This window comes from Labeo rohita, chromosome 12 (genome assembly GCF_022985175.1).
Source record: "Labeo rohita strain BAU-BD-2019 chromosome 12, IGBB_LRoh.1.0, whole genome shotgun sequence".
Lineage (NCBI taxonomy): Eukaryota > Metazoa > Chordata > Actinopteri > Cypriniformes > Cyprinidae > Labeo > Labeo rohita.
In genome coordinates this window covers 8,952,055-8,964,708 of record NC_066880.1, presented here as the reverse complement: position 1 = coordinate 8,964,708, position 12,654 = coordinate 8,952,055, and the positions used below count along the sequence as shown (strand labels likewise).

At 32.9% G+C, this 12,654-nt stretch overlaps 1 protein-coding gene across 4 annotated transcripts in view; it reads left to right on the top strand.

The window, feature by feature from the left end:
* Positions 1-12,654, top strand: part of cyth1b (cytohesin 1b) — an 80,736-nt gene that overhangs the window by 49,278 nt on the left and 18,804 nt on the right. For all 4 annotated transcript variants that reach the window (XM_051124291.1, XM_051124289.1, XM_051124290.1 and 1 more), the window contains exon 2: positions 5,603-5,685. In XM_051124291.1, coding sequence (XP_050980248.1) covers positions 5,603-5,685 — 83 coding nt within the window. The remainder of the gene's footprint in view (positions 1-5,602; positions 5,686-12,654) is intronic.

Below are 12,654 nucleotides of genomic sequence, written 5' to 3'. Positions count from 1 at the left end.
CAGAATTGCAGAATGCAGTTATTTAAATGTAATTTAGCCAAATTTTGGATGAATAAATCAAATGTAGGTCAGTACCTACATAGGGACTAGTGTCAGTGAATATTAAGCCGCAAAAAGACTATTTAAATATGAATTCTGCATGTTCTGCGTGTCTCTGTGTGAATGAATGGCACAGATGCGCTGTTTGGTTTATTACTAAAGCGCGCGTGACACTCGCAGTGTTTTCCGCCTCAATATATGAGTACATGAAAACATGAACATGATCTGTAGAACTGCTGAGTCACTTCATGAGTATTACCATATTTTTTGAGAAAAACTATTTTCATATTGTATACAAACAGAAACTTAAAGGTCTTCCCAGTAACCTGTCAAAATAAAAGTTTGGTTTAACTTGAAGAAACTGTGACAGAAATCTATTACTTAATGTTATGATACTACTACTAGTAATACTATTATCTATTATCAAACTAATACTATTATCAAAATATTATTTTTAAGGAATATTTACCAGAAAAATTATTTACTACAATTTATTTGCCAAAGGTATAAATCCAATTTTCTAAAAAAAAAAAAAAAAAAAAAAAACAATAAATACATTAGTTTTTTATGTAAAAAAAAAATCAGTGATGCTTTTGATTTTTAAAATCTAATGAAACCCTTAAAGTTGAATTCAGAAAATTAACTGAAAACACAGAATTTAGTAAAAATTCTAGTAAAAGAAAAAAATATTATTTCATCGGGCCTTAAAAATTTTTGCTCAACAATTAATAAATTGTTGTTAAATTGTATGTTTCATGATTTAAATTAAGTAGACATGCTTTTTGATTAATAAAATGTAATTTAACCATTAAAACAGAGTTTAGACAATCCAGAAAAATTTAAACAGAATTTACAAAAACAATAAAACGCATTTCATAGTGCCCTAACTAGGTCATTTTATTCAATGGCCCCAGTCACCCCTCAGTTTGTGAAAGTGGTTTCTGAATGACGCAATTCGAGCATCATTGATTTAGAAATGATATTTTGTCTTGGGTTGGTGATTAATCTGCACTGTTCACTGTTGTCTGTTCAGTTTGCCTGTGTTTGGATGCCTTAAATACCAAGAAACATTCATTAAATTCTTTTCTTGACTCATGATTCAACATGTTGAATTCCAGCTAGAAAGTCACAGTTAACCTTTTTCTATTCAGATTTGTTCAGACTGTGTTCCTATAGACCAAATATATATGGTATATAATATCATATATATACATAACATATACCGTTTATATTTGGGGTCAGTATATTTATGTTGTTTTTTAAAGAAATGTATACATTTATTCAGTAAAGATGCATCAAATTGATCAGAAGTCACACTAAAGGCATTTATGATGATTTTTATATTAACTAAACGCTGTTACTAACCCCAAAATATTTTTTATATATAATTTCCTCACCCTCATGTCTTTCAACAAATGATTTTTGAGTGAGCTGTCTCTTCAAGACTGTAAGATATCCTCCAGTTGTGCCCTGAGCTACTTTTTCCATAGATGTAAATCCATACCCAAAACAAGTGATGCCATATATTTGTGGAAAAAATGCTTGTAATGCAAATTTAGCCTATAGTGCAGTTGGCTTTGTGTTAAAACTCCACAATATCTGGTCTCAGTTCCTCTGAAATTATTTTTTGGATGGACATCCATTAATAACTCACTCCTACCTCTGCTTCCTACCTGAGTGACCTTTTCCACCTATTTGATATGGGCTCCAGGAACATGTGTCCTGCTTGTAAACTCCAGCCTCACCTGAGGCGAGACTAATGGTTTTCCGCTGTAGGTTGCAATACCAATTTCAGCAAAATGAGGGGGGGATGGGCTGCTTTTTGGACGGGATTTCTGCTCGCAGACTGCCTGTCAAACATCCCAGCTGGAGTTTGCATGCAGTACGTTGCCACAGCGACAAGCAGTCGCTCAGAAACACCATTGGTGAGGACAGTCATGTGGGCAGGCTGAAGGTTTAGAGGAGGACGTGTCTTTATCACGATGGTGGCGTTCTCATCAGCTAATGTCGGAGCCTGATGGTTTGTGATCTGTTGCTATGGTTGCAGTGTGAGATAACCATAGCGACCTCACTTTTTTGGGATGGTGTAAATGGAACAAGGAATCAATTAGGGCTGCTAGTAGGGTCTCTGTAGGTCCCCTGGAGGGTCAGGCTGCCATACGGGCCACCAGGAAGGGATTTAATGAGGTCACATGAAAGGTGAGGGTCGTCATATCATATGACGGAGCGTCTTTGTTTTTATTGGGAGGTCAGCTGGGTTGAGTTTAAATGCCTTTGTCTTAACATACTTTTATGAGTTTTCAGTACCAAAGGAATCCCCAGTTTTAAGGTCTGATGGCCTCAAATGCCCCATGCTGTTTTTAGACCCCCAATCCATTAAAGAGACGGCTGGATCAGGACAAATGACCTCTGTCTCAAAATGACATGAAGCCGTTAATCTTCACTGCCAATGATTTTTAGACATAACTGATAACAGAAGTCTGTTCTGTAGTGACAATAGTAATATTAATGATGATTTTACATGATCGTCTGTTATAATAATAACAATGATGATAAATTGTATGTAATTTGAATAATTATAAATGCTTTCTACAACAAAATTAATAACTTTAATATTTTAAAGTAAAAATTTAATCTAAGTTTTTGAACAGTAAGAGCCTGCATTTTTTTTATCCAAAATACAGCAAAAGCAGTAATATTGTGAAATATGTTTACTATTTAAAATAACTGCTTTTTAAAAATATATTTTAAAATGTAATTTATTTCTGTGATCAAATCTAAATTTTCAGGATCATTACTCCAGTCTTCATTGTCACAGGATCCTTCAGAAATCATTCTAATATGCTGATTTGCTGTCCAAGAAACATTAATTATTATTAATATTTAAAACAGTTGAATAGATTTATTTTCAAGATTCCTTGATGAATAGAAAGATCCAAAGATCAACATTGATCTGAAATAAAAAGCATTAATTAAATAGAACATTATTTACTGCACCATTCAAAAGTTTGCAGTCAGTATTATTTTTTTTTTATACTGACTCCAATAATTTTTTTTCTACTGACTCCAATATTTCTATTTAGCAAGGATGCTTTAAATTGATCAAAAGTGATGATAAAGACATTTATAATGTTACAAAAGATTTCGATTTCAGATAATTCTGTTCTTCTGAGCTTTCAGTTCATCAGAGAAACCGGAAAAATTCTACTCAGCTGTTTTCAATAATAATAATAATAATAATAAAAAATAATGTTTGATGAGCAGCAAATAAGAATATTAGAATAATTTCTGAAGGATTGTGTGACTGGAGTAATGATGCTAAAAATGCAGCTTTAAAATCACAGAAATAAATTACATTTTAAAATATATTAACATAGAAAACAGTTATTTTAAATAGTAAAAATATTTCACAATTTTACTGTTTTTGCTGTACTTCGGATCAAATAAATGCAGGCTTGGTGAGCAGAAGAGACTTCTTTAAAAAACAAAAAAAAATCTTGCTGTTCGAAAACTTTTGACTGGTAGTGTAGTTTAACATTTCTTTTAATAAAAAACTGTCATCATATATTTTATTGTAGCATACAGTTAACACATCAACAGATTTTTACTATAGTATTTTGAATATTTTTTTTCCAGTAAAATTACAAGTATTTCTTTTTTTCTTTTTTTTAAACAGAATTCTTCAGTCATTTTTCCAAGTTTTCCAAGTTTTCCCTTTTGAAGTACTCCATTTGAAGGGATATTTTATAATTAATTACTCACCCTAATGTCATTCCAAATCTGTAAGCCCTTCGTTCATCTTCAGAACACGAATTAAGATATTTGTGATGAAATCCGAGAGCTTTCTGACTCAGCAACACAACTAAGGCCCAGAAAAGGAGTAAGAACATTATTTATGTTTCTTTGCACATAAAAAATATTCTTGTTGCTTCATAAAATTACAGTTGAACCACTGATGTCACGGTCTATTTTAATGATGTTCTGACAACCTTTCTGGGCCTTGAACGTGTCAGTTGCATTGCTGTCTATGCAGGGTCAGAAAGCTCTTGGATTTTATCAAAAATATCTTAATTTGTGTTCTGAAGATGAACGAAGGTCTTACGGGATTGGAACGACATGAGCGATTAAGACAGAATTTTCATTCTTGAGTGAACTATCCCTTTAAGCACCCTAAGTTCATATATGCTGTATTAATATCTTAATGTATTGCACAAAGATTAAAAAGCAGAGTCTTTCTCTGACTGGCATCAGCCAAAGCAAGCAGAATGGTGGAGATGTTGGCCCTTAGCCCAGTATTGAACTGACTTTAGTGCTCTTGAACAAAGCACTTAAACTGAATTGCTTCAGAGAAATCTTTGGGTTTATGGATGCGAGGTTCATATAAATTATTTGTGTTCTGCAAATTCCAACATCAGAGCTCTCCAGAGCACATCAGAAATGCTGAGCAGAATGCTTTTCTCTGGCTGGCTTGCCAAGGTTGCGAATCAGCAGGGACCTTGTAATATATTATTTCGATATCTGGGTCATATTATGATAGTATTGCATTTTTAAAAATGTTTAGTGTTTATTTATTGAATAGTAGTATATTGCTGTCTTGTACTGACATGTTTCTGTTCATCAGATTTTGTTTTTGAAAGAAGTCTCTTATGCGCTTCTAGGCTCTATTTACTTGATTACAGATACAGTAAAACAGTAATATTGTACAATTATTACAATTTCAAATAACGTTTTTCTTTTTAAATATATTTTAAATGTATAAATGTAAAAATTTAACATTTTCAGCAGTAGTGCCTCAAGTCTGCAGTCACATGATCAGAAAGCATTCTAAATTACCAGAATAAATTACATTTTAAAATTTGAAATTTCATAATTTCAATTTTTTAAAAATTTAAATAGACAAAAAATCTAATAAATTTGAATAATTCTTGAATACTACTGTTTTAACTGTATTTCAATTAAAAAATGCACCTTTTAAGAGCATAACATTTCTTTCAAAAGAAAGTATAATATTAATATCTTCCAAACTTTTGACTTGTAGTGTTTATATTATATAGTACAATACATGATATTAATGTAGAAAATGTTTCTTTTTGGTGTAAGAGTATGACTCATGAGAAACTATTTTGTTTTTCCTCCTAACCGTTTGGCAAATATCAACTGAAATGGCTTAAGCAAGTTTGTGTGATGTTGTCCAAGCTGGGCTCTACAAATTCTTCGAAACAGCTTTTAGCTTAAAGGAAAAGCATTTAAATGTACAACTTTCTGCTTTGCTCTGAGAACGTCCTGATATTCTGGATCAGAGGTTGGATCTGAGTTGGTTTGTGTCTCAAAGGCTGTGCTTTGCCTCAGGCAGTTTCTCCGTCTCACAGTCTCCCTTTTTAAACCTCCCTATCCCTTAGTTTTACATCAGTTCTGTTTCCTCTGAAAATATTTTGATTGCCCATGTAATCTCTTAGCAATGTTTGGGTCAAGAGACCGCATCTTGACCGTTTGCATATTTGTGTTTGTTCGTGTTTGTATGTCTGAACACTCATTGTTTGCTTTTGTTTGTTTCCAAACAAAGTACCGGACGACCTGACGCCAGAGGAGAAGCAGGAACTGGAGAATATTAGGAGACGAAAACAGGAGCTACTGGAGGACATACAGGTAATATCTGAAGTTACCTCTTTTCCTGTCCCAAAATGATTTGAATCCAGCCAGTGTTGCTAGTTTTGAGTGTGTTGTTCTATTAACTGATGGATGTCTCATAATGCTAATTAATATCACCAAATCAACCTTATGACTCTTGGCCCTGGACAAGGCAGCTGCAATGAGGTGGACCTGTAGAGAATAGGAATTGGATCATGATTGGAGGGGTTTTCGTGACCCAGGCTGTACAGTTTTAGTGTACAGGATTGATGGGACGTCCCACCCTGGGGTATAGACTGTAACAGCTGGCTCGTGAAGAGGGGGGGGCGGCATTCTTCGGAGCAGATGGTGCAAGCCAAGTCCAGCAAATTCAATTATGCTGATTCTATTACACAACTGGAATGTTAACCAATAATGCCCCTCCTGCCAAACGCTGTCCCCTTCGTCTCTTAAATGCCTTAATCAATCATGTAAACCTCCAAATGAAGTTTGCTGGCATATCTTTGGCATTCATCTTTCCCACTAACTGCCAGTTCCATTCCAGTTTCCTGCTATTTCTTGATTGCCCTTGAACAACATGACTGCTATCAACAGAGGAATCCCACTCTATTAAAATTGTCATCTTTAAATTCGACATTTATTTATTTATTTATTTATTGAAACATCTTCATTTTTAGTCTTAGTCCACATTATATAATAACCAAGACTGCATTTATTTGATCAAAATACATTTATTACAATTATTACAAATTAAAATAACAGTTTTCTATGATAATATATATTTTGTAATTCATTTGAAATGTATTAAATGTAATTTATTCTTGAATTTTGAGCAGCTATTTAGGCCCCTATGATTTCTGTGGTGTGGAAAACATGGACAGAAACGCGGAATCCAGTCATAAAAATGAAATTTACTGTGTAACGTAGATTGTATCAATGTAATAAATCAAACGTAGGTCAGTACACTTAAATCAAAATGCGATATGGACTAGTGTTTGTGAATAATAATATACAAAATACTATTTAAATACTATCATCATGTCATATGCAAACGGAAACTTAAAGGTCTTCACAGCAGCCTGTCAAAATAAAAGTTCGGTTTAGCTTGAAGAAACTGTGACAGAAATATTACTTAATGAAATAATGAAATATTACATTATCAAAAAAATTATTTTCTAAAATTTGTACCATAGAAATGTTAATACACAACACAGTATTTCTGAAAAAATAAAATAAAATTAATTTTTTTTTGTAAAAATCAATTATTTAGAGGTGCTTTTCATTATTAAAATTTAATAAAACCATCAAAATGAAATTAAAAAATGTAATGGAAAACACAGAATTTGGTAAAAAATAAAACAGTAACAAAAAAAAACTTCGGCTTTTAATAAATTGCTGTTAAACTGTGTAAGTTTGATTTCAATTAATTCAACATGCTTTTTGATTAATAAAATGTAGTCTAGACAAATTAAAGTGGGGAAAAAATGGAATTCAGAAAAATAAAAAAAAACAGAATTTAGAAAAAATTAAAATGGAGTTTGGAAAAATGTTGAACAGTTGTGCTGCGTAATGTTTTTGTAAAAACATTTTTTTTTGATTTGTAAAAACATGATTCTTTGATTATTAAAAAAATCAAAAGAATGGCATTTATTTGAAGTAGAAACTATATATATTTTTATAATTCTTTATTTTAATACTTTCACTTCTGATCAAATGCATCCTTGCTGAATAAACGTAAAATAAAAGCACAGCTTTATGAATTTTTTATTTTATTGTTGAAAAATGTCTGTCTGGCTGAGTAAGATTCCTGGGAGTGTCATGATGAGCCTGGAGCAGAGGTTTTCTTTTTGCCTTACTCTCTATACATGTGGAGACAGACAGACAGTAGAAGAATTTCTGTCCTGCCGACAAACAGTAAAAGATTGGTTAACTGGAGCGTTATAAAGCCCCAGTCTCTCCTTCACATGAGTGGAGGTTGTGATGGGTCATGATCAGAGAAAACTGATCCAATCAGCTTAACAAAGCAGACCACCTCCTCTCTAGACCCTCTTACACTTGTATTGAGGAGCTGTGTGATCCTCTTTCCCTCTGACCTGGAAGACACAAGACTGCCTTGGGCAGTGGGCTCGTACAGCATTCACAATGCATTCAGTGGAAAATACTAGTGAAATTTTACAGTTTCTGATACCAAAACAAAAACTAATATGCTGTTTCAATACAGACTACACACACTGTAGTCAAAGTCTGATCAGAATCAGGTCAGCTCTGCTGTATTATTAGTCCTCTCAAGTGAAAGAGACAAGACAGAACTTTAGCTCTCATGTATAAGTAAACATCTGTCATTTCCCAGAGTGCTTGTGTTTTTCACTACAATAACCAGTGACTTTGAAAATCGATGCTCGGCTGTCTGAACCAAATGGTTTTTGTCCGTGCTCACTGAACCAACAGTGTTCGGACATTCAGCAGATCCGTTTTGGCTCTGACTTTTGTGTCCGACGCTACGTGACGCAGCCTCTGAGGGCCTTCCGTGGTTATCGATGCTACCGTCGCCTCTGTCCGTCCAATTAGGGTTAGCCGAAGATGATCGATGCTGTGAGTGATAGCACATCTCTGGATTTTTAGGTGGTCTGACATTTTGAAGTTTGGAGAAATATAGATTGCTGGGGAATAAGGATAAAAGCAGTGGTTAGAAATATTTTATATAAGATTTTATTTATTTTTATTTATTTTTCCTAATACAATTTAGCTCAGTTAAAGCCATAGTGATGTAATGTTTTTAAAAACACGTTTTATATATTTATTCCTCATATAGTTTTGCACAGTTAAAGCCATAATGATCTTAAACTTGTAAACTCATTTTAAATATTTTATTAATATATATAATATATAAATATATATTACACACAAACACACACACATAGTACACACATATATTATGTAAACACACTTTTATTTTGGATGTAATTAATCTATTTGATTAATTGTTTTTAGTTGTACTCTTGGTTGTTTTTTTTTAAACACATTTTATATATATTTTTTCCACTACAGTTTTACTCAGTTAAAGCCATAATGGTGTTACAACTAATTTTTTTAATCACGATTAATCACATTTAAAATAAAAGTACTGTGTATATTTTATATAATAAACATATATTATGCACATATGTATATATAAATACACACACACACGTGTATATATTTAAATACGTATTGCATATATTTCTTATATGTAAACAAACTTTTATTTTGAATGTGATTATTTGCGATTAATTGCAGTTATTTGCTTTGATTAATTTTTTTTTATTTTTTTTTTTTTTTTTTTTTTTTTTTTTTTAAACACATTTTATATATTTGTTCCTAATACAGTTCTACTAAATCCATAATGGTCAATTTTTCTATTTTTACATTTTTTCTAGTGCTGTCAAATTGATTAATCGCAATTAATCATATTAAAAAAAAGTTTGTTCAAAATAAAAGTACTGTGCATATTTTTATATAATACACACACATATGTATATATCTAAATTTAAATGCACACACATACATGTATATATTTAAATACATATTGCATATATTTCTTATTTTGTTGTAATATGAATCATGAATATATTTACACATGTAAATATTTCTTAAATATATGCATGTGTGTGTGTATTTAAATATTAATATACACAGTGCACACACACATATAATATGTAAACACAGACTTTCATTTTGGATGTGATTAATCGTGAGTATTCAATTTGACAGCACAATTTTTTTTCTAATACACTTTACTGTTATGTTTTTTAAAGCACATTTTATATAATTTTTTTCCAGTTTGGCTCAATTAACACCAGTGTTTTTTATTTATTTATTTATTTTTTTAAGATTTTTTCATAAGAATATAGTTTAGCTAAATCCATAATGATCATCACAAATGTTGTACTTTGTACTTCTTACAATGTCAGAAGGCCCAGCAGAATCTGCTGACTTTTTTTTTTTTTTTTTTTTAAAAGTGAGGAAGCACATCAACCAAAATATTTTGCAAATGAATGGGTGTGTATAACGTTGTGTCTAAAAAAAGAAAAAAATAAATTGGGAAATGATAGTGGGTATGAATGTCATATATTAAATAAAATGTAGTGATTATCCAAATGGTTCCAGGTGTCCTCCTTGATACCAGCGGGACGATTAGTAAATTGCTGATGTAATATTAGTCTAATGTAGATGAAGTGCCCGATTGAAGTGACTGAACTGCCGAGCACAATCTCTGTCTCCATAGAGCCCTGCTGCACAGTCCTTGTTCCTTCCTGGTCCAGCTGGAACATTCTGGCTGTTGCCAAGAGACAAAGGAAGACTTTAAATGCATTGCATAAGGATAAAATGAACGGAAAAGTGTGGGCTGACAACTTGTAGTGTTTGTTTACATGTTACCTTTATATGGCAGCTGTCGCCTAGCAACACTCAGATAGAACATGATTATCATAACCACTTTATTCCATCTTTGTGCCCGCAGCCGTCTTCCCAGCTCTGAGTGAAGAGTTCAGAAAAACTTTCAGTATGATTCACTGCACTATTTGTAGCAATTTTCCATGCCTTCTACATTTTAGACTAAATATAAGTGTACTATATTAATAACGTGGTTTCTTCATCCCTAGATTCTTGGTTTCTTCATACCTCTAGGATTGTTCTCTCTAAAACTCATTGATTTTTTTTTTTGTTTGTTTGTTTGTTTGTTTTTTTAAAACGCATTTCTTTATACATAACCAAAAGCACTTGTCTAGGTCAGGCATTTCCAGCTGCACTCCTGTCATGAGCTGTTGGGGTCATTCACACACTCCGAAAATGTATAGCAGAGGAAGGTCAGATGTTAAAAGGCTACTTACTTGACCTTTCCAGGTGCTATAGCTTGAGAGCGATGTAGTGTTAATGCAGAATGCATCAAAAGGCCAAAGGTGTGTGTGTGTGTGTGAGTGAGTGCATATCCTTGGTGGATTGGTAATATGAGTCTTATTGATCTGTGCCTGGCCTGCTTCAGGAAGATGGATTCCTGAGAGTGTTATTATGGCACATGCACTGACTATACATGCTTACAGTACATAGTCTTGCATGTGGATCGTACAGTATAATTCACTTTATACAGAGTAAATAAAAGTGCGTTTATAATAGTGCACCAGCAACATGCATCGGCTCAACCACATTCAAAACACTGCTGTCGTAAGTCACATGTATCTGAATGTGGATTTATCTGTGACTCTGTACTTTGTAATGCTTACACACTCTTTCTGTGACAAGATACCGAAATGTCTTTAGTTTTTACCAGCAAAATATCACAGTTCTCCAAAAAATGTTAATACCACAGCAAAAATGAACATTCAAGTGATTATTTAATATTTAAATAATTAGTTAATATTTAAATAATTTTGTCATTTTAAATATTAACAAAATAAATCAAAACACCCATAGGTGTCCATATGTTTCTTAATTAAACAATTAATTGATAATATTATTTAATTAATTGTTTATTATGTTTAAGTAAACAAATAACATGAAAGTAATTAAAGCTATAATCCTCAAAAAGTCATGGTTTACAGTGAATTAATAACAGCTATAACAGCCCCCTTAGCTGTTATAAATTCACTGTAAACCATGGCTTCTTGGGGCTTATTGCTTTTCTAAAACGGTTATTCCATATACATAGTAAGGTTTCACAAAATAAAACGGCGCAAATAAAGTGTAATGATATTAGTAAAACATTATTGTTCTACCAAACTATGTAGTTCCTTAGAAACAGTTGTGTGTATATTTATAAATGTGTGTATATATATATATATATATATATATATATATATATAAAATATATATAATATTTTATATTTATATATATATAAAATATATAATATTTTATATTATATATATATATTTTATATTATATTATATTATTTATATTATATTATATTACAGACACAGATTTACCTTAATTTTCACCAAGCTGATCACTCACTAAAACTCCCACAGATTATGTTTTCATGCCTTTTTTAAGTCTTATTTTGACGTAACAAAGTGGTTGTATCGTCGTGTGTCAGTTGTTTACCTACTTTTTTAAAAATTAGTCTTTTTTTTAATGCCATTATATTGTTCATTCAAACTGATTCGCGAATACGGAACACAAGAGGTGGGATTTATCACATGGACCAATCACAGACAAACATAACCAGTCATATCCAATCATATCGCAGTGGAGGCATTGCCTCCTCTAATGTGACTTTCCCCCATTTGTTTTCAGTTACTCCCCACCAAACCCACTTTAAGGGGTCTGTTAAAACTCAGTGGGCTCAGGGGTGGCGAGAGAGCCATGGACTCCCACTAGGGATGTCCCGATCCGATATTGATATCGGAAATAGGTCCGATATCAGCCCAAAAAAACTCTATCGGATTATATCGGACTGCGTTAAAAATCTCCGATATAAGCAGTCCGTTCCGCTCTAAACTCCGTTACAGCTATTCTATCCAGCAGCGTCCAGAGCCAGCGTGCAAAGCCCACGTGATCACAACACTGCTTGCTAGCGAAGTAGCAAAGAAAAAGTGATGTAGGCCGTGTGGCAGTATTTTTTATTAAAGTCCGAAAAAGACAGTGTGGCTCAGTGCAACACTTGTCATGCACAAGTTTCCCGTGGTGGAACAGAACCGGGAAAGTTTAATACGTCCAACCTCATCGCGCATTTGAAGCAGCATCACAAAACTCTGCATGAGGACTTTCGCAAGACCACCGAGTTAAAGAAACAATCCTCTGGCAACTTCAAGCAACCAACGCTGCCTGAAACCCTCGCAAAGCGTGACAAATTCCCAAGAGATAGCAAAAAGGCATTAACCTTAACAGAAAAGATATGCCAGTTTATTGTGCTCGATGACCAGCCACTGTCGGTGGCGAGTAATATCGGGTTTAAACGCTTAATTGAACACCTCGAGCCTCGCTACGTTATGCCCAGCCGCCACTACATTGTC